The sequence below is a fragment of the Artemia franciscana genome, chromosome 1 (genome assembly GCF_032884065.1).
Source record: "Artemia franciscana chromosome 1, ASM3288406v1, whole genome shotgun sequence".
NCBI classification, from domain to species: Eukaryota; Metazoa; Arthropoda; class Branchiopoda; order Anostraca; family Artemiidae; genus Artemia; species Artemia franciscana.
In genome coordinates this window covers 10370409-10398256 of record NC_088863.1, presented here as the reverse complement: position 1 = coordinate 10398256, position 27848 = coordinate 10370409, and the positions used below count along the sequence as shown (strand labels likewise).

Here is a 27848-nt window from a genome sequence, read left to right as displayed (position 1 = left end):
TGATAAATTCAGATATTTTCTGAGCTTGATTTGATCGGAATTTTAGAAATTCATCTTCCAGGATAAGCAACATGAAATTGGGTATTATTGAACTTATTTAGTCAGGTATATAGGATGTCATGCATAGGCAGGGATTAAGGGGCATTTAGTCTCCTTAGCCTATAACTGCGTAGCATACTAATTGCTTTATTAACAAAATTATATCTATTAAATGTTTCTATACTGTACCTGGAAAAGCCGTGAAAAAAAAACAACTGCTGATTGCCTTTATTTGGCTTCATTTAACCTTTAATATTATTCTACGGAGTAACGAGGGACTATAGCCATCCTTGGAAAAAGTTTATAGGCAATAGTAGCCGTGTGTGCAAAGGAAGGCACCTTTGAATCCCTTCTCCTTACGCTCCCCCCCTAAGCCCTAGTAGACAATATATATTGCTGTCCTCAGGGGGTGCAAAATTTATTGTTTTTTAGAATCTATGAGGAAGGGGGCAATTTTCTTCTTTGTTTTCGTTTTTTCAGCAAAAATCCAAAATATATTCTTCAAGGAAATACCAAAAAAAATTTTTTTTCAAAATCTAGGGTTTAAAAAAGTATAACCAAGGCAAATACCCTCTGTCCCACACCCCTTCCGGAAGTTGCACCCCTGGTTGTCCTTTCCGAGTGAATCATTTTCCAAATTATATGATTCTTCTGCTAAATAGTTTCTTTTTGATTAATATCCTTAATGTTATAAGGCGAAAACTATAAGAAAATTATATTATCTGTCACAATTAAAATCTTTCAGTTGTTAATATTTTTTCAATATGTTTTTCTTAAGTGGCTTAGTTACTTGAACATGGATTTTATCTCTGCGTCAGAAAATTATATACCATCTATCCTAATTAAACTAGTCGGTTCCTAATAATTGTTCAATTTTTATTTTATATATCAGTCCCCAGTATCTATTTATATTAAAATGAGGAGTAACTACGCTTTGGAAAATCTTTTACCATCTGTCGCTATTAAAATCCTTCAAGTGCAAATTTTTTTCAGGACATTTGTTGCATGTACTTTCCTTAAGCTTGGTTCTTTCTGCATGTGTTTTGATTGTATTCTAAAGACAGTTTCTTGAATTCTTGATAGTTTTTTGGAAAGTACGTTTATCTTTTTTATTACTAGTAATTTATTAGACTTCGGGTCCAGTGTCGTCAATTGGGAGAGGGGGACGAATAAATGTCCCACCCCACAGATCCCTTCCTTAATTTTGTAAAATACACTTTTTTGGTATTTTCAAGCTAAAGTACTTTCGTTGTTATTTTCAAATTAAAAAAATTGAAAAAAAACGACAAATTAGCCCCCCTCCTACATTTATAAAAACACATTCCCTACCTATATTTTCACCAGTTGACGCCACTTCTGAAGTTACTTAAGTAAGATATCTTTCATGATTTGAGAAATCATTTGGTCGTATCTTTGGAGAAGCTTTGGTCATATCTTTTAATTCCAACTTGCATACTATAGTTGTATATTGTTTCATTTTTTTTTAATAACACTCTTAAAATAATTTATGCCATTTTCTGACAACCACTGGATAGTGTTGGCCTCAAATCCTTGTGAAAATGAATTCTCTTGATTTTAGTAGTTTAATCGAAATATTATTTTTCAAGTTACCTTTTAAGTAAGCTCCCCCTGCTTCCACTGTTTTGCAACTTTGTTATAAATCACCGACTGTGAATCCAGCGCTTTTCTATATTTAGCGATGGGTTAAAATTTTCTTGCTCGGTCATGGTTCTTGTCTCGATCTAAAAAATTGTTTGATTGGTCTTAAATTCTCGGTCATTTTCTTGCAAGGCCGTATAAAGGTTTGTGAGTTTGAGCATAAAGGTCTCTTTAACTTCAGGGAGTTTGAGTTTCTCTATGTCTTGGATGCGTCTAGGTGCAAATATTTTCTGGAGCTGAGTCTGAATCTAACTTTTGATTTTAGTAAGAAAAAATGGTCGGATCCGCTTTTTGATCCATTGTCCGCCCCTCTGTATACTCTCCTTCAATCTTTGTCTCCAATCTTTTGAGTCTTCAATCTTTGACTTCCAGCGACTAGAAACGAGTAAATAGTCAATTTGGGCGTGGGTTCGGCCATCTCAGGATCTCCAAGTGTATGTGTGGCACGGTTTGTGTTTAAACCATGTATTAGCCATGCTGAGTTTAATCAGCATTACAAACACAAGAAGTCTAACTCCGTTAATACATCGGTCGCCCAAACCGTGGTTGCCAATGGCCCATTCAGAATAGTCTAGTCTCGTGCCAATCCTGGCATTGAAGTGACCACCAATCACGAGGATGTCCTTGCGGGAATTTTGTTCAGAGTCAGTTGGAGGTCGGCATAGAATTTGTCTTTCAAGTGGTTAGGGGCGTCACGAATAGGGGCATATAAGATAGTATTTCAGGTTATTACTGTGACCCTTTAAACGGACCATCACAATTCTGTCAGATACTGATCCATTGTCCATTAGTCCTTATGCGATCTTGGGTGTCATGATTATTCCCACTCCTGCGAGGCCGGATCCATCGATTGGGCCAGAATTGAACAGAATCGCCGTTTTACCCGAAAGGGCTATTAGGTCAATTGTCGTTCGTCCATTCAATCTTGTCTCTTATACACAGAGTATATCTAGGTTATATAGATAAGATTCTTGAGCTACGAAGGCTTGCATTAGTGAACATTTAATGGAACAGAGGTTCCAGCAGCCGATATTCAGGCCTTGTCTCCTTGATAAGATGGAGGCTAGCTCACTTTTCGACGAGGTCGACAGCCTCGCCGCATCGCTTAAAGCCGGGGATGCCGTAGCCAAATTCGCTCTCATATTAGACATATTTGACCTAATTCCGAATGTTTCTTGGGTATGATCAACTGCCGGGGCCCCAGTCCTACTTTTCACCAGGAGCACGTTAGCCGTCACTTCGCTTGGCGTGAAGCTAGGTGACTTTTAAACCCTCTCACCGCTATGAGGTGTGCTGGCGAGTTTGCTCTACTGCCTAGGGACGGAAGGAGGAGCATCTTTGCTTGCAACGCCACCACCACCGTGGCAATTTGAAAGCTTAGCTTCCACCTTTGCTCCTACCTAGAATCAGCAAAGCCTTCAGGAGAGGGTAAAGCGTAATTTTAATCTATATTGATTGATTCCGGAAAGGCTTATGCTAGATGTGCCTCTCACTCAGATAGAATGAAAACATTCATTATAAAATGAAAGTTAGTTCTTTGAAATAGTCAAGTGGAAACTCAAGCAAAATGCAAATTTCTCAAAAATTTACCAAAACTAGGTAATCCCGTCTTCAAGAAAAAGATCTCCATACAAAATTATTCTGCTTCAGGTAGTAACGGCTGCAAAATTAAAAAAAACAAGCGTGGGCGAAAAAAGCAGTAAAAAGAGCTAAAAACAGAATAATAAAATAGCTAAAGAATGTGTTGTTTTTCTTCGAAGGTGTGCTTGTCTTTTTGAATAAGTAGATTCGTGACATTCTTTTTTACCCAAAAAGTGCGTTGGCAATTTTTGCTCAACAGGTTTACTCATTTATTATCGCTTCTCCAACTGATAATATTGCCGAAAACGTGATTCCACTCTGAGAACTTCATGACTTCGTTATATTTCCAGGCCAAAAGACATACTTTAACCTACCTCGCCAATTTTCGTGGGTGGTAAAATCCCAAAAAGAAGTGAAAACATCATGCTGTTTTTCTGTCACAATAAAAAGGAGTTATTTGGACTGAGGACTTGTGTGGAGAACAGTGATGAACATAAAATCCAAGCACTCATTTTCAGCCATAGAATTTTGGCTATTTCGGCTATTTTAGGTGTTTCTTCTATTTCACTAGAGCTATGGCTCATATAGCTAGTAGTATCCCCTTCACGGTTTCCACGAAGTCTATGGGAGGGGGTGCACAAATGGAGCTACTAGTCCGTCAAGACATTAAATTACAGACACCGGGGTCTTAAGAAATGCTACAGCACACCTATAACAGTATAGAACGCCTAATTGTTGCGTAATAGGAAAAGTTTACTTCAAGATACAGGTTTTTGTTAAATAATAGCACTTGTTAGAGTCCATTAGTCAAATGGGGAATTCCCTGTTATAACTGAAGATAGGACGCATGTGGGATGTTACGAACGTATACGTTTATGTTACCTAATAGGAGATTGCTTATTTATGTTAAGGATGACGCAATCATGTGTGACATTTTAGATTTATTGGGAATGATGCGTTCTCACATCACTTGTTAGACATCGGGGTCCGTGGGGAGTCCCTGGTTTTAACTGGGGGTAGGATACACATGGAGAGTTAGGTAATGACAATGCACACGTGGGTTATTACATAATACTTAGTATATTTCATTTACTTTCAGTGCGTTTTTTCAGGGAATCTTTATAATCTAAATATTTTTACCCGCATTAGGATTCTAAAGAGATTTTCCCTCAATGGAATGAAGCGCTAGACAGCTGGATTATGAAAGCTTTCCCTATATTATTCTTCGGGATATACTTTCTACGTGATAGCCTGTTCCACGCATGTGGGAATTCCCTGTCCGCTCTCTAGAACGATTAATGGATCGCATGTTTCCAACCCTTTTTACGCGGGAGCGCAAAAGCATCCCATTTCTATCGATTTTTGATCTATTAGATGCACCTGCCTGTTACATTCCTTTAATTTAAATCATGTCACTGGCAAAATCATATTGTGAAAAATTAAACAAGCAAACGATAAAAAAGAGACACATTTTTGCATTTGGAAATTTTTGAGAGCTTTTAATGAGAATACCATGTTTTTTTGAGCCAAGAGTATCCCGCCACCGTGACAATATGTGGCTGTTCCTCCCAAGCAAGCAATTCTGAGGGGGGAAGTTGTTATTTGAAGTATTTTATGCCATATTAAGAGATATTTCTGCCAGTCTGAATTAAAATCCCTCGTTTCAATTGCTTTATTAGATGCACCTGCCTGTTTAATTCAGTTGATTTAAATTTTGATACTAGCAAAATCACATTTTGAAAAATAAAATACGCAAACGCTTTCGGAGAAATTTTTGCATTCGTTTATCTCTGAGAGCTTTTAATAAAAATACCTCGTTTCAATTGTTCTATTCGATACACCTTCCTGTAAACACCGTAATTTCAAATCATGATATTAGCAAACTCACATTTTTAAAAAATGAAACACGCAAACGATGGAAGAAGAGACAAATTATCTGGAAGATTTAATGAAAATACAATGTTTCTTTGAGCAACCACTATGCATATTTGCGGCAATAGACAATATGTGACAAGTTTACCCAAGCGAGAAATGGCAGAGGGGAAGGTTTTTATTGGACGTAAATTTAAGCCATATTAAGAGATCTCTCTGAGAGGTCCTAATGAAAACACCCATTTCTTTCAGCCAAGATTATGCATATTCATTCCGCCTTTACAGTGTGTGGCTTGCCCACCCTAGCAAGCAATTCCGGGGTATGGTTTAAGTCAGGGTTAAATTTAAGTCATATTAGAGATATTTCTGGGAAATTTTAAAGAAAACGCCTCGTTTCCTTGACTGGGTGTGCGATTTCAACCCCTTTCCACCAAATAATTCTTTTGAACACCTCCTACCTTTACTTTAAGCTGTAGAACTTGTTAGTCCAAGGAAATTCACGTCACCGTGATAAAATATGGATGGCACTGACAACCTTCATCATTCCAAAGGCATTTTTCAGATATTTTCATGATAAAAATAGCCTTTAAATCCATTGATTTGTGTTTTGGCAATCCACTTCCAACGTGACGCCCATTCACACCAACGAGTTACACTATGTCTGACCCTCTGGCTCCATTTGGCATCCCTTCATCATTTCTAAGACATTTTTCAGCTAATTTATTGTTAAAATCTTGCATTAAATCCATTGATTCTGGTTTTTGCAAGCAAACCCTATATGATGCACAATGTAAATTCACGCCAATATACCGCACTGTTACTGGCCCTCTGGCACCCTTTAATCATTCCTAAGAAATTTTCGAGATATTTTCTTGTTTAAAATATGGCACACGGAACTGTCTGACAACCTTCATCATTCTGAGGTCATTTTTCAGATATTTTCGTGATAAAAATAGCCTTTAAATCCGTTGATTTATGTTTTAGCAATCCTATTCCTACTTATGCCAATTCACACCAACGTTCCGTACTATGTCTGACCCTCTGACACCATTTGGCACCCCTTAATCATTTCTAAGACATTTTCCAGGTATTTTCTTGTTAAAATCATGCATTAAATTTATTGATTCTTGTTTTTGCAAGCCAACCCTCCAAGATACACAATACAAATTAACGCCAACGTACTACACTATTAATGCCCCTCTGGCAGCCCCTAAGTATTCCTAAAACATTTTCCGGATATACTTTTTATTATAAATATGCTTTAAATCTAATGGTTCGTGTTTTAACAGGCCACCTTCAACGTGGTATATCATGTTAATTCTCAACCTCTGCCAGACTATGATTGCCCCTATGGAACACTCTAGAACCTTTCATTATTCCTGAGACACTTTTTTACATATTTTTTTGTTAATAAAGATCCATTTCCACTTTCACCGCTCCAAGCTTCATTAATTCCAATCCTAGTCCCAGCTTCACCGATTCTGGTTCCGTCAGTTTTGGATCCACCACTTCCACCCCCGATTCCACAGTACCGATTCCGCCAATTCCGCTCCAAGTTTCGCCAATTCCAAGATTTTTATTTAGCTGCTTCCGTGGTAATCTATGGTAGGTCTTCGAGAATATCTACTTTATTATACGTTTTCGATCAGTATCACATATACATTGGAAGGATAAACACTCACATAATTTTAAAAGGTAAAGATGGAACATTTCAAGAAAGTTTTTGCACATGATGAAGTTATCGTTGCGTTGAATACCGACAATGAGAAATATTTGAACTATGAAACAAGCATTGGGATCTTTTTGGAAATGTATGCGTGTGTTGTCATGACAGTTGTGCGTTAAATTACTTTGGAATACCAAAAAAATCATCTTATGTGACGTTGGATATATGAGAGTAATATAACCAGAGATGATAGTGCTCAAAGAGAATGCAAGTCAAAAACTTTTGGCTGAATACTAAGGCCAAATTCATGCTACTGTTGGTGGTAACAAATTACCCGTTGATGGATCCTATCACCATCTTTCTGGGATCAGCATTCAAAAGAATACAAGTCTACTACAGCACCAACATCATAATGCACATCTTATCCAAGTGCCAAAACTGCATGCTATCTAAAAAATAATGTCGTAATAAACAGCGAAACCGCAAGTAAAATAAAAAGGGCATTGGCAGATATTATTACCAAGGAATATAAAGATAAACTGATGAAACAAGCACCAGCAAACGTTACTATTACCATCATGAAAAAAAGGTAAAGATGAAGCATTTCAAGTAAGTGTGTGTTCATAAAAAGGTTATCGTAGCTTTGAACTCTTGCAATGAGAAATATTATACACTCACTGTTAAAAATATCCCGATAGCGTGGCGTTAAATTCCTTTGGGGTGCCCAAGAATCTCTACCATCAAAATAGTGGATATGCGACAGTAACATTTCCAGAAATGATAGGGCTCGATGAGGATGCAAGTTTAAAACTTTTAGTTGATGACGAATGACAGCTTCTTGCTACTATTGCTTGTAACACATTGCCCGTTGAAAGATCCTTTCACCATATCTCTGGCATTACCATTCAAAAGACGACAAGAAGAAGACGAGCGTACTACAGCCTTAACGCCATAATGCATATCTTATCCAGGTGTGGAAACTGCAACCTATGTAAAAATAATAGCGAAATAAACGGTGAAACCGCAACTAAAATAAAAAGGCATTGACAGATAAAATCCTTTAAGAAATATCCGAATGTAAAAAAATTGTATCTTTTTTTACATCGTTTGTGCATTTCTTTTTTCAAAATGTGATAGTATCAAGATTTAAATTAATGAAATTTAACAGGCAGGTAAATTTAATAAAGTAATGGTAACGGGGCATTGTTATTAAGACATCAAAGAAATATCTTTTAATATGGCCTAAAATAAGCTCTAATAGGAATCCCCTCCCTCTGGAATTGCTTGCTAGGGAGGTCTATTCTCATAGTGTCACGGTGTTGTGAGTGTACACTGTATTGGCTCAAAGAACCTTGGGATTTTCATTAAAATCTCTCAGAAATAACACAATGCAAGAATGTGTTTCTTTTTTCATTATTTGCATGTTTAATTTTTCAAAATGTGGCTTTGCTAGAATTATGATTTAAATTAATGGAATTTAACAGGCAGGTGTATCTAATAGAGCAATAGAAACGAGGCATTTTCATTAAACACTCTCAGAAATATTTCTTAATATGACTTAATTTTACCTCTAATAACAACCCTGTCAACTCTGGAATCGCTTGCTAGGGTTAACCAGTCACATAATGACACGGTGGCGTAAATATGCATCTTATTGCCAAAATAACTTTAGCATTTTCATTAAAAGCTCTAAGAGATATCCGAATGCAAAACCGTGTCTGTTTTTCAGCGTTTTTGTATTTCGTTTTTCAAAATTTTACTTTGCTAGTCTCAAAATTTAAATTATTTGAATGTAACAGGCAGGTACATTTAATAGAGCAATAAAAACAAGGCTTTTTCTTTAAGACCTCTCAGAGATATCTCTTAGTTTGACATAAATTTAGTTCCAACAACGACCCTCCCCCTCTGGAATTGCTTCCTAGGGTGGAAATCTCTCTCTCCCAGGGAGAGAGAGAGAGAGAGAGAGAGAGAGAGAAAGAGAGAGAAAAGAGAGAGAGAGATACAGAAACATATGCAAATACACAAAGCCAAGCATACAAATATTCAAAGACAGGCACAGAAAAAAGCAAACAGTCGCTTGCACACACAGGCCAAGAGACAGAGACAAGAACGTATACAAACGCACAGAGTCAAACAGAAAAACACACACAGACACAGAGATAAGAACACTCGCTCAGGCACAAAGACACATAGAGAGAGATGAAAAAACATACCAAAAAATAGAGTCAGACACATAAACACACAAATACAGACACAAGGACAAGCAAATATCCATTCAGAGAAACAGAAGCACAGACAGAGAGGGAGAGGGAGAGATAGCTATATAAAAACACTTACAAACACACATTTCAGATACAGAAACATGCAAATACCTTCTCAATAATACAGACACAGTTAGAAAGACAAGTAAACAAGCAGTCAGACACACATGAACAGAGAGAGAAAAGAGAGACAAGCAAACGGATACAAGCACAAAGAAAGACATCAAAACATGCAAACACCCACTCGGAGAGACGTGTACAGTTAGAAAGACAAGCAAATAGGCAATCAGACACACAGGCACTGAGAGAAAGAGGGGGAGAGAGGGAGAGAGAGAGAATATCAGAATATCTTTCGATATTCTGAAAGAAGATTCTTGTTATATCTGGCGAGAGTTTAATAGTGTAGTCAAGATGTTTGATAATATAACACAAGGTTTAGGTAATATCAAACAAGATATGGAAATAGTTTGCTAAACTTTTTATCAATATTACAAGCTATTATCATATGGCACCCTTCCAAAAAAATCGCTTGTCAGAACCATCTGCTGATAGCCTAAAAGTTCTGAATCCCAAAAATTCTGAGTTAAAAAATTCCAAATTATTTTAAGTGAAAAAAAAGAAAAAAATGTTGATCAGAAAAAAAGAAAAAAAGAAAAAGAAAAAATGTCAATCAATAATTTGATTGATTTTTGGACAAGTTTGATAGCTTAATGAATTTTTTAACTTTAGTCTTTATATGGGTGGTTTGTTGGAGGCTTAGTTAGTGAAATTCGTTAGTGAAAGTCTTTTGATGTACTCAAATTGAAAAATTAATTTGAAAAACCAATTTTGACTAAAAGGAAAACTTTGGGTAATGACAAGTTAAAGAGAAATTAATTTAAAAAAAACTAGATTTTTGACTGAAAGTAAGGAGCAACATAAGAAAGGAGCGTAAGTAAGGAGAGTAAAGAGCGGGGCGTTGAGAAAGGAAAAGCCCCTTTCATACACGGGGTAATTTCTGTTCGTTTTAAGTTTTGATGTTGCTCCTTACTTTCAGTTAAAAAAAACTATTTTTTTTAAATTTAATTTCTGAAGATTTTTGAATTAATGCATGTTTGATTTTGGCTCTCCGCACATAAATTATTAAAATGAAATTAGCATATTAATTCTGTTTTTGGCTAAATGGCTTTCTCTTAGTTTTGATTAGACGATTTTTTGAAAAAAAGGGTGGGGGAGGAGGCCTAGTTGCCCTCCAGTTTTTCGGTTACTTAAAAAGGCAGCTAGAACTTTCAGTTTTTAACGAATGTTTTTATTAGTAAAAAATATAAGTAACTTAAGAATTAACTTACGTAACAGACTTCTATATTCGTATATTTTTAATATGTATATGAGGGGGTGTTTCCCCTCGTTGATACCTCGCTCTTTACATTAAAGTTTAAATTGTGTCCCAATTCTTTAAGAATGACCCCTGAATCAGAAATGCCGTAGAATAAATAGTTGAAATTACTAAAAATACTTTAGGGTAAAGAGCGAGGTATCTAAGAGTAGACGTTTTAAGTTTTAATGCTGCTCCTTACTTTCAGTTGAAAAAAAAACTTTTTCATATTTTTTTCATTGTTTGTTTTATAATAATGCTAGAAAATCCAGCGCCCCCTTCATTGAATTTCTCTTCCCCATGACATATTCCTCCAAGCAAAGATCCTCCCACATAGTCTCCTCCCCTCAAACCCCCCCCCCAAACCAAAAAAATTCTCCTGAAAACGTCTGTACACTTCCCAATAACCATTACTGTATGTAAACACTGGTCAAAGTTTGTAACTTGCAGCCCCTCCCCCGGGGACTGTGGGGGAGTAAGTCATCCTTATTATTTATTATGTTTTTCGACTATGCTGAACAAAAAGGCTATCTCAAAATTTTGATCCGTTGACTTTGGGAAAAATGAGCGTAGGAGGGGGCCTAGGTGCCCTTCAGTTTTTTGGTCACTTAAAAAGGGCACTAGAACCTTTCATTTCCGTTAGAATGAGCTCTTTTTCGACATTCTAGGACCAATTGGCCGATACGATGACCCCTGAAAAAAAAAATAAATAAAAAAAATAATAAACACGCACCCGTGATCGGTCTTCTGGCAAAAAATACGAAGTTCCACATTTTCAAACAGTTCGTGGTAAAGAATTGTAGTAAGGAGCGACCCGGCTAAATAGTAACCAAAATTCTAAAAACTGAAATTTTGATACCAATAGCTACATCAAAAGAATCGAATTATAAGGCTGATATTAAATATATAAGTTTCATCAAGTTATAGTCCTACCCATCACAAGTTACGAGCCTGAGAAAATTTGCGTTATTTTAGAAAATAGGGGGAAATATCCCCTAAAAGTCATAGAATCTTAACGAAAATCACACCATCAGATTCAGCGTATCAGAGAACCCTAGTGTAGAAGTTTCAAGCTCCTATCTGCAAAAAGGTGGGATTTTGTATTTTTTGCCAGAAGAAAGATCACGGATGTGAGTTTATTTGTTTATGTGTTTGTTTTTTTGTTGTTTTTCTTTCCCAGGAGTGATTGTATCGATCCAGTGGTCCTAGAAAGTAGTAAGAGGAATCATTCTAACGAAAATTAAAAGTTCTAGTGCCCTTTTTAAGTGACCCAAAAAATTGGAGGGCAACTAGCCCCCATCCCACGCTCATTTTTCCCAGAGTCATTGGATCAAAATTTCAAAACAGCCAATTTGTTCAGCATAGTCTAAAGATCCAATAGCTATGTCTTTGAGGACCCACAGTCCCCGGGCGAAGAACTGCAAGTTATGTACTTTGTCCATTGTTTACATATTGTATCGATTATTGGGATGTATACACACGTTTTCAAGGGGGATTTTTGTCGTTGTTGGGAGGGGCTTACGTGAGAGGATATTTCCATGGAGGAACTTATCGTGGGGAAAGATAATTTCCATTAAGGGGGCGCTATATTCCCCAACATTTAAGAAAAACAATGAGAAATTAAATATAGAAATAAGTTTTTTCAAGTGAAAGCAAGGAGTAAAATTAAAACTTAAAACCAGAGAAATTATTAAGTATATGAGGAGGTTTGAACCCCCTTAATACCTCGCTCTTTACGCTAAATTATTTTTAGTAATTTCAAAAGAGCTATTTATTTTAATTAAATGACCTTCGTGAATCAGGGGTTATTCTTAAAGAATTTGAACAAAATCTGAATTTAGTTTAAAGAGCGAGGTATTGACGAGGGGGGAACCCCCTCGTATACGTAATAAAAATATACAAATATATAAGTTTATTTTATAAGTTAATTTGTAAGTTACGTATAATTATTACTAACCAAAAACGTTCTCTAACTAAAATTAAAAGTTCCTGTGGGCATTTTAAGTAACCAAAAAATTGGAGGGCAACTAGGCCCCCTTCCCTTACCTTTTTCTCAAAATTGACTGATCAAAACCTTGAGAAAGCCATTTAGCGAAAAAAAATTAAAATTCATATGCAAATTTCATTATGATTATTCATGTACTCTGAGCAAAAAACTTGGCAGGTTATAAATATTGTCCTTAGACCCTCTTTTCAGTCTCCATAAGTCCCTTTTTTTTTATCTCAATGATAAAATTATTGAGGGTGAGCTTAATGTTAAAGATGCATTTACTTCAAATTTTGCGGTAAAATGACTGCTCCTTCTTCTAGAGACTGCTCCTAGTTCGTCTCCTTCAAGATACAACTTCAGGTATTATCTTGGGCCACCTTGTATCAAGTCAATGTTCTTGAAACCAGCGACGGAGATAAAAAATTACAAAAATTATTATGGGATTGAAAAATTCTTCGTCGTCTGACCCTGACAATATTCCTGCTAAAGTAATTACATTCATACTTCCTTTAATTATTTCTCCCTTAACAAAACTTATTAACCCTCCTTTCAGAATGGTACTTCCCTGAGCAGTCTCAAGCATGCTAGAGTCATCATATCATACAAGGGGGGGGGGGCACGAAAGTATTCAACCAACTATCGGCCAATATCTTTGTTGTCTGTGTTTAGCATAATATTTGAGTATGCGATGCTTTCTCGTCTTAATAATTTTCTTACTTCTAAAGATTTTTTTTCACGCTTTCATTTTGATTTTTAAGTAAATCATTCAACTGAGTATGCTTGTGTATTGTTACTGAATTATCTTCACCCTGCCTAGAATCGCTTTTAAATACTGATGCTTTGCTTCTGGATGTTCGCAAAGCGATTGATTCTTTAACCCACAGTGTACTTCTATTTAAACTTTCTCATTTTGGAGTAAGAGGTATTGTGTTTTATTGTTTCAAGTCTTTTATGTCTAGTAGAATAATTTCGGTTGAACTGCTTTGTCGCTCACCAGCAAGTATTGAACAGGGGGTCCCTCAAGGGTCAATTATAGGGCCATTAATGTTTCAATTTGTGTAAATTACCTAATTTTTACAGTTAGAAATAAAAATCCTCTTTATTGCTGTCGTCTATGTTGTCCAGATTCTCCCGTACCCTTAACCATAGTTTGCATACCTTGGATTCTCTTGTTACTTTTTCCGATTATAACACCCTTGTCACTTCTGCGAGAACAGAGGATGAGGTTTGTACAAATATAGTGGACATCTTCAAGAGAGTTTCAGTTTGGTTTGATGCAAACTGTCTTGCCTTAAATGTTTCTAAAACTGATTTTTTGGTTTTTCTCGTGTATGTCAGGCACGTCCTCAATTATCTGAAGTTCATATATCCAAAGGCTTTATTAGCAGACCAAAGGATGACCATGCTCATTCCCCAGGTATCCTTCTAGATGAAAATGTATCTTTTAAACACCATATTGATTTGATTAAAATGAAGGTATGCAGAAACTTTGGTGTTGTAAGATAACTCAAACACATTTTTCCTGGACCAATCCTAAGAATCCTATTTCACAGCTTAATTCGTTCGTACGTTTCTTGTTGTCAAGCAATATAGATGTCTACTTTCTCCTGTTTTCTCAGACCGCTTTCAAATACTTACGATAAGACTTAAATCTTATCCAGGATGTAAATTGTTTGGCAACTAAACTGTTATTGTGTTGCAAGAGCAACACTTTGGTTTTGTCCCGTTTTTTTTGTTTTTTTTGTTTTTTTCCTATGCCGCCGATCTCAGCTTATTCCTGGAAACTGGTAAGGGTCTAACCTGTGCGGTTTTTACGGAAAGTGTGGACCTCAGGCCGGATTGATCAGTCCCGTAGTGGTATTCCTATGATTTACGTCTTTTTTTGTATCTAATCAGTTAAATTATCAGCTCCGTAGTTCTCTAAATATCCAAATTCTACACACACCAACAATAAAATCTGATTTTAATCATTTTGTTCCGTGTCATTTGACATGGAACACCTTTCCTGATTCAGCTCGAGAATGCCACTTGTTTGGCACCTTTAAAAGACTCGTAAAAATTGTTTTGTTTCTATGTGGTTAATGTTTTAGATTGTTGTTTATGTATTTTGCTATCATATGGAAAATAAATCTATTTATCTATTTATCTGATTGATGGTAAAAGAAATGACAAGAATTAAAATGACATAGAAATTAAATCACAAAAAGGTAATACTTTTATTAAAGTAGCAGGATGACGACTATAAATTTTTGCTGAAAGTAATTAATTCGCAACTAATTTCTAAAACCTCACTTCTTAATTATAGCCTTTTTAAAAAGTAGTACCTTTCTTTTGGACGAAGCAATCGGTTACCATTTGCATTCATTTAATTTTCCTACGAATTTTGTTTGCAATGACAAGTAAAATTAGACAGATTTTAGCAAAATGTCGATGTTTTCATGAAAGTGGTAGTCAAAAGTTACTAATTTCTTAGTATTTTTAAATCACTTTTGGATATTACCCACTTGTTTCAAAAAAAAAAATACAGGCTCCCAACTCTGTACATTTAGTTACCATTTGGATTCAGGTTAAAATGATAAGTAGTATCAAACTGAACTATTCGAAATATCAATTTGTTGATGAAAGTTTCAAGGTGGTCGTAACTGCCCCTGCTAAAATATTGAAAAATCGCGGTCATAAAACGTGCTCTTCAGGTTAGATATATCCCCCAGATTTTTACAGGCAAACGTCGTCCAAAATCTTAATATATTCCATTCGAGTAACTAGGTCTGAATAGCTGCAATTTGAAGCTACAATGTTTTATGGAAAATGCTAGCAAACCGGTAAAAGAAAAAGTTGAGCGTAGCAATTTGTGGATGTCAACAGCCAGTAGAGTAGGGCTGATAACCATAAATGTTGTATTTAACAAATAAAAAGGGCTATTTGATCAAGATGACCTAACACTAAGGGGTGAATCCATGTGCATGTGTCAGTAACCTTGAAACATTGACCTTAGTCAATTACAGAGGACGTAGGATTCTTCAAGACATTGAATTGGGGAGAGACCTCTGAAGATAGTGATCATTTATGACCGTTGACTATTGGCCAAATTCACCATTTATAGGGAATTTACTCAGAAAGGGCTTGGCAGTTCAATGCAGATGTTGGATTGGAGTTATTTTTTTTTGAATGTTCAGTTTAAGAATACGTTTGTGTTTGGAACACTTGTGTTTTCGATGCTGGGTAACCTTGATTCTTGATCTATTTATGGCTGAGCAGTTTAACTTAAATTATATGATTATGCTGTGGTTTTTGTGAAATGCTTTTTGAAAAGCTCAAGCAAAACTAGGAAAGTTTTTGTAAAATGAGTTTTGTGAAGCCATTGCATCTACTTATATAATCTTGACACATAAACATCAAAATTATTTTTAAGCTTAATAAAATGGAAACTATAAAGGACAACAGAATTCGAAGCTCCCAGAACCTGATGTCAATCTAAATCTATGTATATACAGCATTCAAATTGGAAGTAAGTGTTGATTTTTATTAATAAGAGCAGTTGATGCTAACATTTATGGCGACACTAACGTGTTCTAACTATAAAAGGTATTTTGTTGTAAAGAATGACAGGCTGGTCGTCCTAATTTTCTTAAATTAACGCTTAGTTTTTTGCTTTTATTTTTTCTAGGTTATGAAGAATCTTGGTATAGAAAGCATTATTCTTCTAGAGATTATTGGTTTTACAACTGCGGTCCACAATGCAGCATGGAAGAGACACAAAGAACGGTTTAAGAAGTTCTATCCTAGTCCTTTTATTGACAGAATACGGGAGAGGTATTGGAAGAGAGTGAACTCTCGGATCCGTATTCACAACTTCGATGCAAGAAATGGAAAACAAACTTTTTTCATGACATTAAATGTCTTTGCTGACTACAGTGATGTCGAAAAAATCAACTTGCGTTCAACTATAGTAGATGAATCGACAAGATTTAGCAAAACCAAATATATAACTAATAGTTCCGTACGTAATTGGCCAAACATTTTGGATTATAGAGAAAATGATTGCTTGTCTCCTGTTCTTGACCAAGGCAGTTGTGGTTCCTGCTGGGCATTTGTTGCAAGTACAGTCTTAGAATTTTTCCAGTGTAACAAGAAATCTAATGAACTAGTTTTATATAGTCGGCAACAATTAGTAAGCTGTGACACCAATAATTTTGGGTGTGACGGGGGTTTTTATGTCAATGGTTGGGTTTGGGCTGCCAATGCAGGTGGACTTTGTGAAGATAAAGATTACCCATATACTTCAAAGTCCAAAACTATTGCTGTTCCTTGTGAAACTACTTGCCTTAAAGAAAATATTGTAACTGAGTTTAAATGGACGTCTGCAGATGCTATTGCTATTCAAAATGCACTCTTTTCTGAAGGTCCAGTTGCGGCGGCTTTAGATGCAACTGACAACTTTATATATTATTCAGAAGGAGTTTTTGATGACAAAGAGTGTACAACAACTGCAAATCATGCAGTTATCATCGTTGGCTACGGAACTTCAGTAGACGGTACTCCCTATTGGATCGTTCAGAACACATGGGGTACCTCCTGGGGTATGAACGGGTACATTTTAGTTCGTCGCGGTGTTAATATGTGCGGTATTGAAAGCTATTGCGCAGTTCTTACTTTAAAAGAGTAATAAATACTCTTGTGCTGATCATGGGGGATTGTAGCTAATTGGATTTTTTAATGATTATAGTAACGTCATTTGAATTTCATCAGCTCTAACCATGAACAAATCGATTTAGCTTTTAAACATTCAAGCAGCTGATTATGTACAACGAAAAAAGAAGCAGATAGTCTTCAAAACGAGAATTTTAAGGTTTAAAGTAGGGCTCAAAGGACTACCAACAGATTATGGTTATATTGAACCTGTAGGTTTTTGCGTTTTGGCAGTGGCAGACTCAAAATTTTGAGGCATATGACAGCTGGAAAGCTGATGACTTGTTTTGTATGATAGATCCGTAAACTAGAACTTTGGTGATTTTTTGCAGTTGGAATTTAATTTTGATTACCCTTTTCTCAGATGGATTCAGGGAGCAATCATTTTCTAGATGGTTGAACAATTCTAAGAATTGCTAGCAAAAACTAATCCCAAAATATTGGATTGGCCAATGTCTTAAGTTAATCCTTCAGACATGCTGCGTTTGGTATTTTAGAATATTTAGCTGGTTGTGATTTAACTTATTTAAGAGCATTAATGAAGCTGGTGCCCGGAATCGCAGTGTATAAGAAATTTGAGACTTCTAAGATATTCGGAAAATCGTGTCACGCGTTGCACATAGCAATCAAGACAAATCGAGAAATAACAACCAAGACAAATCGCTGTCAATCAGACAAAATCTTCTTTTTGTATGTTTGTGGACCACCCAGAAAATAGTTAATTAAATTTCTAAGAATTATTGGACTTTTCTCATTACTGTCTCTGTATCCTATTTAATGAAATTTATTTTTATTTCAGAATTGTTCCTTCAAATTTTACGAAAACATGCTACAAATTTCAGTGACAGCTTACCTAATTTTAGCTGTGTCAAGTATAAACGCTGAAGGCAGTGATGATGAATGGGAAAAATATAAAATAATGTTTCAAAAGAGATACCCTAACCCACAAATGAATTCCCTTAGAAAAAATCTGTGGCTTAGTAAAACAAATGCAATTAAAGCCCATAACAGCAAAGCAAACAATGGTGAACACTCATACATCATGAGAGAGAACATCTTTTCTGACTACACAGAGGAGGAGAAGGAAAAAGTAAAAGGATATATTCATAATTCAAGCCTAATTTCAAGAAGCCAAACTGTAAAATGTGTGAACACTCCTAAGATTCCCAAAACAACTGATCTAAGGGTTGACCCTTGTCTCACCCCTGTGGGTAATACTGGACTATGTGGAGGCTCCTGGGCTTACGTAGCAGCATCATCACTTGAATATTACTCCTGTAAAATGAATTTAAGTGAAACTATACCGCTAAGCAGGCAGCAAATAATTGATTGTGATGCCAGTAACTATGGTTGTGAAGGGGGATCTTACGTAGCGTCTTGGCAGTGGATTATAAATAATGGAGGACTATGCAATCAAATGGACTACTTGAACGAAAAAAACTGTTCTGTTGATTGTCTTAAGCCTGTCATAGCATCTTATAAAAGACTTTTCCCAACTTCAGGGATGATCAAAATGGCTTTGCTGCGCGGTCCTGTTTCTGCCGCAATGCATGGTTCAGAAAATTTCTTGTTTTACTCTTCAGGAATATATACAGACAGTAAGTGTGACAAAACTCCAAATGTTGCTGTTAATATAATTGGCTATGGGAAACAAAATAACACACGGTATTGGCTTATTCAGAACTTTTGGGGGGAATCATGGGGTGAGAAAGGTTATGCAAAGGTACTGCAAAAATCCAGCATGTGTAGATTAGAGCAATATGCGTTCATTCCTGTGTTGTAAATGCCATTATATATTATCTTTGACTCATATATTGGTTCAATTTAGAAACCTCAAACTTAGATGTTTCTTTTGTACAAAGTATTAATCGAGGCTTTTAAGCCAAACCACGTGTTTGCAAAGTACGCATAGTAGACTATTTTTGAAAAAGTTTAAATTGATCAAGCATTTTCTTTTCTTTCTTTTTTTTAATGAACTCAAAGAGTAAATTTGATACTTGAAACGAACAGAAAATTTTATATACATGAAAAGGGGATGGATGACGGTAGATGCTTCCTTTAACCCCTTGCTCTTCACGCCCGAATTATACTAGTGCTTATCTGTGTTTATACTAGTGCGTATTATGTATTTGTGAGTCCAATCACAAATACAAAGAGTCAATATAACACTAACAAACATTCCAGTCTGTTGATATCTGCTAGTTTATTATTTATGCAGTTTTTTTCGAGAAATTTCAATGTAAGAGTGTATTGTTTAAAGCAAATTCAACCAATCACAAAATTAACATGTTTATCACGTTGTTCTTTAGTTACAGTGTTGATGAAAAAAGTTTAATTGTGGCGTAAAGAGCAGGTGATTGACGGGTGGGTCAGCCCCTTTTTTCGTACAAGTACATATAACCTCTCTTTGTTTTAAGTTTTCACGTTACTCTCTATTTAAATTTAATGTCAGCATTTTTTCAAGTTTAATTCAAGTCCGTATTTATGTCATATAATAATATATGTATATTTATTGTATACTAAAAATTTGTGTATTGCATGGCATCTGTTCTTATTTAAAAAGGGTACTGGAATTTTGCATTTGTGTCAGATGGAGCCCTCTCTCAATATGCTATGACAGCTGCTTCGCTTCGATCAATGATGGTGAAAACGCGAATTTCCACCATCAACTGTGGAATATGATCCACGTCGTATATTTATGTGATCAACCATGATACATTGACATGGCTCACTCTTTACTTACAGGGTATTATCATGAACGGTTTAATAGAAAAATTATAGGCCAGAGTGCAACTCAGAGGTACATATTTATGGAGCCATTAAAGCCCAAAGGCTATTGGTCACATAGCAAGTGTCAAGTAAAAATTTCAATTTGGGTGATAAACTCAGAAATGAGTACGAACAGGACAAAAAAAAAGAAATTTATACAAAACACAGTTTAGGTAGAATGATACAAAGGTAATCGGAAAAACACAGAAATGAACCGAAAAAAATTAAAAGCCAAGCTTTTATAATGTTGCGTTTGCATTTGATTATTCATTCTTGAAGCAGTAAGAAGAAAAACTCATAGTAAAGAGCAGGTGCGACGAGTCACTATCCTCTTTATATCTGTCATTTTTAATCTTAATGTTTGTCTTTACTTTGCTTTGAAAAATCTTTTATTTAGCTAATTTATGTACTTTAAGCACTGTACTCACCATAGTCCCGTATCTAAAATTGACCGTTATACTACTCAGCTCCTCACTGTTTTCACTATCTAAAACTTGCATGACAACGTTGCTAAAATTGAGTGTGTAAGCGAGAAATGGCTATGACTTTTATGGTCTTCTTTTTTTATTTGTAATTTCAAATAAGCGTCAGCTGAGACTTTGCAAAAGTAAATAACCTTAGCATCTTAGTCCTCTCCTTTTGTATCTTCCGCCATCGAAAGAATCTGTTGTGTAATTCGAGAAATTGTAATTTAAGAACATAATTTTTGTGGCCTTGAGCCAACGGCACAATGGTTCAATGAAGGGTCAGGAAAGGGCAGTTGCCTCATTGGGAAACAAGAGAAACTTAAAAATTGAGTCAAGAGAAGAAATCGAGAAATGCTCTATTTGAATCTTGGCAAAACGTAACATGCAAATAATACCTAACAAACCCGTCATAAAATCTCTCAGACATTTTAAGTGGTGGTTTTTCATCAAGAACCTGAAAAAAAGAAACTTGTTTCCTCCCCTAACGGGTTGTTAGCTATAAATTGCTGAAATTTGGAACAAATAAAATCCATCAAATGACAAATAAATTGTTTATAGTAATCTTTTATTTTGTTTTGAAGTGAAACCTGTGTAAGGGTAATTTTGGCCAATTAAATCGCTTGTGTTTGATCCAAAATCATAAGGTATCTAATGTTCAGAGTCAAAGATTGATGTTACAAATAAGGAGGAGGAAGTTCTTCTCTTATTGTGGAAATTTTTTAGCATCCAATAGAAGATTAAATTTATATGCTTATTTACACAAATAATCAAGAGTTTTGTGTAAATACAAGTCCAACGTGATTGGAAATAAACTAGACCTATGCCTGGAGCCCCCTCCCCCGTTTATGTTTCTGTCATTATTTGAAAAAACTATATGACTGAAATGTAAAATATGTTTGTCAAAAACATCCTCTTTGAAGTTTTAAGCTCCATTAACTTCATTTAAGAGATCCCTCACTCCTCTTTTTAACAGCTAGTGTGCAACTGTGTCTAAATGATTGAAATCTAAAATTAATCAAACAAGCTAAATTATATTATCTATAACAGCTTTTCCTTTTGTATAGTCTGAAAAATCTGTTCAGGGTTGAGCGGACCATACCATGTAGTAACGTATTCTATGAAATTAGGAGACTAAACAAATTTCTTTTGAATCGTGTAGAATCGAAGAGCTATCTCATAATTTTTGCTCAATACCATTAGCCCTGTTTGAGCTTACATTGTCGTTTTACTGTAAATGTTGAAAGAAAGCATTTCACTGTAGCCCGATGTTTTTTGTTATTAGTTTCATTGACAAGGTACGATCAACAAGGTACATTAATTGTGAAGAAAAATCAACGAAAAAAGTAAACCTACTTCTGTGAACAGCTTTCTAGAATAAATACTGCAGTCTTCATGGCTTATAAACTCTGTTGAAGAATCATCAGAAATGTTAAATTCAACAGCTTAGTTTTCATAAAAAAAAAACCTTTTTTGTATACATCTTTCCCATTTGCTAAATATGCGATGACACTTAAACTTTTGGCTAATGGCTGACAATTTTAAGCTTAATGAGAATTAATTAGAATCGACATGAAAACTAGTTTTTTTTGACACATAGATTACTTGCAAACTTCAGTTTACAAACATTTATAAAAGGAAATGCCTTATTCCCTCTGCAATTGACGCTGCTGGGTAAGACCACAAAGGACAAAATGGTTAGTATTTTTTTTTACTGAAGAGCTAGAGAATGACAAGATACCGATTTACTATCTCCAACTTAATTTTGTACCATCACCATTACAATATATTTTCAATTTGGCGAATTTTTGATTGCATTCCGTTTTGAGCCCTTACTTGTTTTACTAAAGTGGGATTCTTTTCCTTTCTAACCAAGCGAAGAAAAGATATTTAATTATTGCCAAAGCAAGTTCTTATCATTTCCTAGCTTGGTTTGGTATGGAAGGAATAATTCTTTATTAATACCTGAAATTTTGGCAATTGATGTTTATTTAACTAAACTTAGCAGATTTCCTAAAAAAAACCATTGAAATTGGCAAATGGAATGAGGTGATCTTAATAAGCTTTTTAAAAAATGCTTTAGTGGTGCCAATACAAAATCAAAAAATAAAGTTTACCATTTTATTAACTCCATAAAAGCTAATTCAAGTTCCGGAAGCATCAATGGCAACTAGAGCTATCGGAAAAGTCAAAGTATCAGGTACTTTCGCCTGAAAAACCAACAATGAAGCGTTAGGCAACTCTAACCGCTGAAGCGTATCTTTTAAAACTTAATTAGTGTGTTCAATAGCAAACTTCTGTATTTGGTACAATTATGCATCAGAACTTTTAGACTTAAAAAAATATTTATTAAAATTCTAGTTGAATGATTTCTTGCTATACCAGAAAGGGGTTAGGTCAGAAAAATGAAACTTTCAGGGATGGGTCGACAAGCTAAAGTATAGCCTATCCCAGGAAGGTATTTTAAAGTACCCACCTCCACTCCTTTTTATAGAGAGCCCTGATATTCATATAAACCGCTAAGAACCTATTAAAATTTGGCGAAATTCTAGTTGAGTGACTTCTTGCTATTTCAGAAAGGGGTTATGTTAGGAAAATAAAACTTTCAGGCATGGGTCTACAGGCTAAAGTATATCCCAGGAAGGTATTTTAAAGTACCTACCTCCACTCCTTCTCCCTTTAGAGAGCCCTGAAATTCAAATAAATCAGGTAAAATTGGAGCAAACAGTATTACTGGCTTTCATATAAAGTGAATATACCAATCAATGCCTTTTTTAATGCTCTTTACAAATATAATAATTGCTTCTACTGGAAATTAAGATTTAAGCACTTTTTTACCTCTTAAAAATGACCTAAATATGGGGTCATTACAAATCTGTAATAGGCTAGTTTAGAAACAAATTTGGGCTATATATTTGCACATCAGGGGGGGGGGGGGAGGGTGTTGGTAAAGCACAGCATATATTAAATATGTAAACTAACCATTGCTGTTTTTTATGTGTTTGTGCTGTTGCACTGGTGATTTCTCTTTAACTAGATTTAGGGAATGTACACCTATTTACAGATCTTTGAAAACAAAACATCAGTGGTTAGTTTACATATTTAATATATGCTATGCTTTACCCCCACCCCCCCTGATGTGCAAATATATAGCCCAAATTTGTTTCTAAACTTTTACAGATTTGTAATGACCCCATATTTAGGTCAATTTTGAGAGGTCAAAAAGATCATTTTTAAGAGGTCAAAAAGTGCTTATATCTGAATTCCAGTAGAAGCAATTATTATATTTGTAAAGAGCATTAAAAAAGGAATCAAGTGGTATATTCACTTTATCAGTAATACTGTTTGCTCCAATTTTACCATAAATCACTAAGAGCCTATTGAAATTGGTAAAATTCTAGTTGAGTGATCAGGGCCCTCTAGAGGGAGAAGGAGTGCTTCAAAATAGCTTCCCAAGACATACTTTAACCTGTAGGCCCATCCCTGAAAGCTTCATTTTCCTAACCTAAACTCTTTCTGAGATAGCAAGAAGTCAACCAAACAACATTTTACCTTAATTTTCAGTTACTAGTTGCTTTTTCTCTGCCTTTAGTTTAGAAGATGTAATTCCTGTTATTTGAATAGAATTCTGAGCCATATCAATGTTTTTTTTTTTTAATTTAGGAAATGTTTTTGTATATGTTTTTGTATATATCATGTGTTATTTACGAATTTCTAATTGTGGATTATTGCCTCAAATAGTGAGTCAAAGACATTTTTCCATACCTAGTGTGTTATTTTCCTTATTAATAGACCCTAAAGTGTTATACTATACTTACTTACCTTGGATTTTTATTGTGTTTGATTTGTTTCTAGTTGGTGATATATAAGTGTAATTCCCTAGAGATTTCAACGTGTCCTGATTTCGACTTTTCTTTGTCGCTGTTGCCGCTCCGAAGTTGCCAATATAATTTCTTTTGGGCGAATTTGAAAAATCAGCCAAAAAGTCGGCAGCCGAAAACGTTTGGAAAGTTTGGTTATCATATTCAAAGTCCAGTGAAATTTCGTCAAAAAGCCACCAACAGACCAGAGAATTGAAGATTGTGTGATTTAAATGTGTTTGTCTAATTAGGCTAAACTTACAAGACCTCTGTCAAGAGATTTAGATAGTAAATGACTTCAGCATAGGCTTCAGTCTAGTCAAGGTTACTTTGCTGAATTTCATCGGCTGTCGAGTGAGGATTGGTTGTCTGAAGAATTATCTGGATCTAAAATCAAATTCTTTTGAAGAATTTTCCATGCAAAGCGAGCCGCGAAATAATATTCCCGATAGGTAAACGTACACAGGTTGTAAGCAGAAGAGGGGCGGGTGCCTGCCGCAAGAGCCGTACGTACCTGCTGGTATTTAGTTACCCTTAAATTGCGGGGAATAGGTGAGCAGGTCCCGACGCTTCCCTTATACTTGTGTACGCTATCCGAAAATTGCGTTGAATGCTGTGACGTAAGCAATGGGGACTCTCGTACGCAATGCTGTACTGAACTTTCTCACGCGATCCATGCAAGCGGGGAACAAAATTGAAAGCATTGTTAAGCGAGCTGTGGAGTTCTTTGATCATGCTGAAATTCTTAGTGCGAAGGAGAAACTTATAACGCTTGCCAATGAGATTGGTTATGATTACGTCTATCGGAAAACGGCAAACGATTCTGATAACGTGATGGAAATGGCGAAAATCCTAGCCCTTTGCGCTAAAGAGAAAAAGCCCTTGCCTACTTTCGTAATTTTTGATCCGCAGGAAGTGCCCACCTGCCCTGATGAAGTCAGTGCCTGCGTGAGAATAAAAGTAAACGAGATGTGTCGAAAGTTTGATGCCGGATTAGGGGCTATCGCGGATAAGATCAAACTTGCATCTGAACAGTGTGCTCAGCAGCTCGCCGGGGTATCGCAGCAATGTACTACCATAAGCGACGCTATTTCCCAGGGCTCACCCACTCCCCGTTCAGCAGCGAATCCGCCATCAAAGCCACTTTACTCGGTGGTTGTGAAAGCAAACGATATGCCGCCTGAGTTAACGTCCCCACAATCCCGGAAAGACTTCTTTGCAAAGGTTTGCCCTAGCGACGTAAACTCCGATTCTCTTACTCTGAAACGTAGCAACGATGAATGGAAGATTCTTGTCCAGTCTCGAGATGCCGCTACCCAACTTGCAGAAGCAATGAAAAGGAAGAACATAACCACTAAAGTCAAAGTTCCCCAGTTTGTCGGTATCATGAAAAGAGTACCCTCATCAGTTAGCGAGAGTGAACTCTGTCAAATTGCTGGTTGCGACAAAGTGGCGCAATGCGGATCTACGAGAGCGTTCAAGTTATTCTATGCAAGTCGACAAACACTTGAAAACGCTATCGCGAACCCGCTGAAGATTTGTTTAGAACTGTTCAGGATTGAAGAGTTCCGCTTTCTACCGAGGAGGTGTTTCAAGTGCCATGCTGTTGGTCATTTAGCAGCTGACTGTTCGCAACCAGAAAGGTGTTCGCGCTGCGGTGGCGATGGTCACAGCTCTAGTAAGGACAACCCATGTAGTAATCCGCAAAAATGCCTAAACTGCGGCTCTAGTAGACACTCTTGCTACCATGCTGCTTGTCCCTTTAACAAAGCCCAGCCTAACACTAGCACGTAAATGGAAAATCGAATATTCTGCTGGAATATGAACGGTAAAGTGTTGGACAGAATCCCCCTTCTAACTGACCTTTCTAAAGAATATAACTGTATTTGCATACAGGAACACTTTCTGACCGATGATAGTGTAAACCTTCTAAAGTTTTCCTCGGATATGCATTACCTCGTTCAACCTGCGCGAAGATCTGGGACTCGGGGTCGTCCCTCTGGTGGCCTAGCCATAATCACGCGCTCTAACTCGGGGCCCCCCGTGTGTGTCGAGCAGAATGAATGGTTCCAAGCTGCCAAAATGCATGGCGTGTTTTTCGTAAATGTTTATTTACCAACCAATTACAATGACATCGCCTCAGAAAAGAAGTTTGCAAAAGCATGCCAGAAGCTCGGAAAGTGCCTCCTCAGTTTAGTCCAGAAATCATGCCCTGTTATAATTCTTGGTGACTTTAACTGCAATCTCGACGATCATTCCTGCCCTCGGGCTGTACTATTGCTGAACGCCTTACCAAGCGGATTTAAAGTTGCTAAGAAGGATAAGTGCTATTCCTATATCAGTACCGCAAAAACCGTCTCAAATCTTGATCATGTAGTAACTTACAAACTGGACCTAGAGTCAGTCTCGGTTGGATCTGACGGTGCCTATTCGGATCATTTACCTCTCTCTTTTGCAATACCAGCCGTCAGTCCCCAGTGTGCTCCAAAAACCAAGCCTGAGCCAGCACGTGATTGGAAAAAAGTAGTCCGTGAGCAGTTCCAGCTCAATTGTGAACAAATTTTGAAGAAAATTAAAGTGCCTTTCCACCTCCTACAGTGGGATTGTGACCTAACGGAAAGCGAGATACGCCTGCAACTGAACATGTATTTCTACGAAATTTGCCACTCCTTGAGAGTAGCTGAAAGGGTTGCTGTCCCATTACGTAGCGTCCGACGTGGATCGCGAGTGAAAGGATGGGCCTCTAACAGTGAGCTTGTGAAGGCAAGAGCAGCTGCCAAGTTCTGGCTGGGGGTTTGGCACGAGTGCGACCGGCCAAGAAGCGGGGTAGTCAATGAATTGCGGGTTTATACAAAACGGCGGTTCGCGAAAGAGCTACGAAAACATCGTAGTAGCCTCAAACGGGAAACAGTTTCAAAAATCATTGAAAACCCTAATTTGGTCTGGAAGCTCCGTGCCAGGCCTGTAGAAAGTACGGGACAAAATGCTAGTGATATAGATGAGGAAATATGGGTAGATTATTTTGCTGCTGAATTCTCCCCACCAGATGAAGTGAAAAATAAAAAGTTTAGCGAAGAGCTCGATCAGCTTATGACGAAAGAGCATAATTACCTCGTGATTTCTAGTGCGAAAATAACCCACCTTTGTCAAAAATTAAAGAAGAAATTATCCGCCGGTGCCGACCAAATCTGTGCTCTACACCTACTGAATGGTGGTCCAGTTCTATCGGAGCATTTAGCAATAGCTTACCAAATTATACTAACACATGGTATTGTACCGGACATTTTCTGTTTAGGTGTGATCACTCCAGTTTTGAAAAAGGGTAAACCTGCTCATGAACCATCGTCATACAGACCCATTACTGTATCATCTGTGTTTTGCAAGCTATTTGAAAAGCTCATAATTTCGGACATTAAAGCTAGTTGTAAAGTGCCTCCCCACCAGTTTGGATTCCAAGCTGGCTTAGGATGTGCCCTTGCCTTGCATGTAGCTGCAAATGTTCTACTGGATGCCCACATTTCGAAAGAAAGCCTAGCTATAGGTGAATATGATGTACGGCGGGCTTTTGATTCGGGTATCCATTCTCAGAATATGGTTGAGCTGAGAAAGTCCGGAGTTGACCGTGCTATTGTCAAACCCTTGAA

General features: G+C 36.5%; 3 protein-coding genes across 9 annotated transcripts in view; all 3 read left to right on the top strand.

The window, feature by feature from the left end:
* The window catches only part of LOC136025399 (uncharacterized), a 597112-nt gene that overhangs the window by 163187 nt on the left and 406077 nt on the right, over positions 1-27848 (top strand). For 2 of the 6 annotated variants that reach the window (XM_065701412.1, XM_065701404.1), the window contains exon 3: positions 16090-17851. The exons of the other annotated variants lie outside the window; for them this stretch is intronic. In XM_065701412.1, coding sequence (XP_065557484.1) covers positions 16093-17088 — 996 coding nt within the window. In that variant the 5' untranslated portion in view covers positions 16090-16092 and the 3' untranslated portion in view covers positions 17089-17851. Of the gene's footprint in view, positions 1-16089; positions 17852-27848 lie in introns of those variants that run through there. 6 annotated transcript variants of the gene reach the window in all.
* LOC136025426 (uncharacterized) lies at positions 1045-19628 on the top strand. Of its 2 annotated transcripts, XM_065701466.1 has the most exons (3): positions 1071-1133; positions 15835-15930; positions 17911-19628. In XM_065701466.1, the coding sequence occupies exon 3, from the start codon at positions 17938-17940 to the stop codon at positions 18892-18894; it is 957 nt and encodes a 318-aa protein (XP_065557538.1). In that variant the 5' UTR covers positions 1071-1133; positions 15835-15930; positions 17911-17937; the 3' UTR covers positions 18895-19628. The 2 variants fall into 2 exon arrangements, with proteins under 2 accessions (XP_065557531.1, XP_065557538.1); XM_065701459.1 differs by lacking the exon at positions 15835-15930 and having other exon boundaries at positions 1045-1133.
* The window catches only part of LOC136025418 (small ribosomal subunit protein mS22-like), a 38202-nt gene continuing 32916 nt past the window's right edge, over positions 22563-27848 (top strand). The window contains exon 1 of the mRNA XM_065701447.1: positions 22563-22650. The gene's annotated coding sequence lies outside the window, so the exon portion shown is untranslated. The remainder of the gene's footprint in view (positions 22651-27848) is intronic.

Coding starts and splice junctions, on each gene's coding strand:
- LOC136025426 (XM_065701459.1), top strand. CDS start 17,938: ATGCTACAAATTTCAGTGACAGCTTACCTAATTTTAGCTGTGTCAAGT.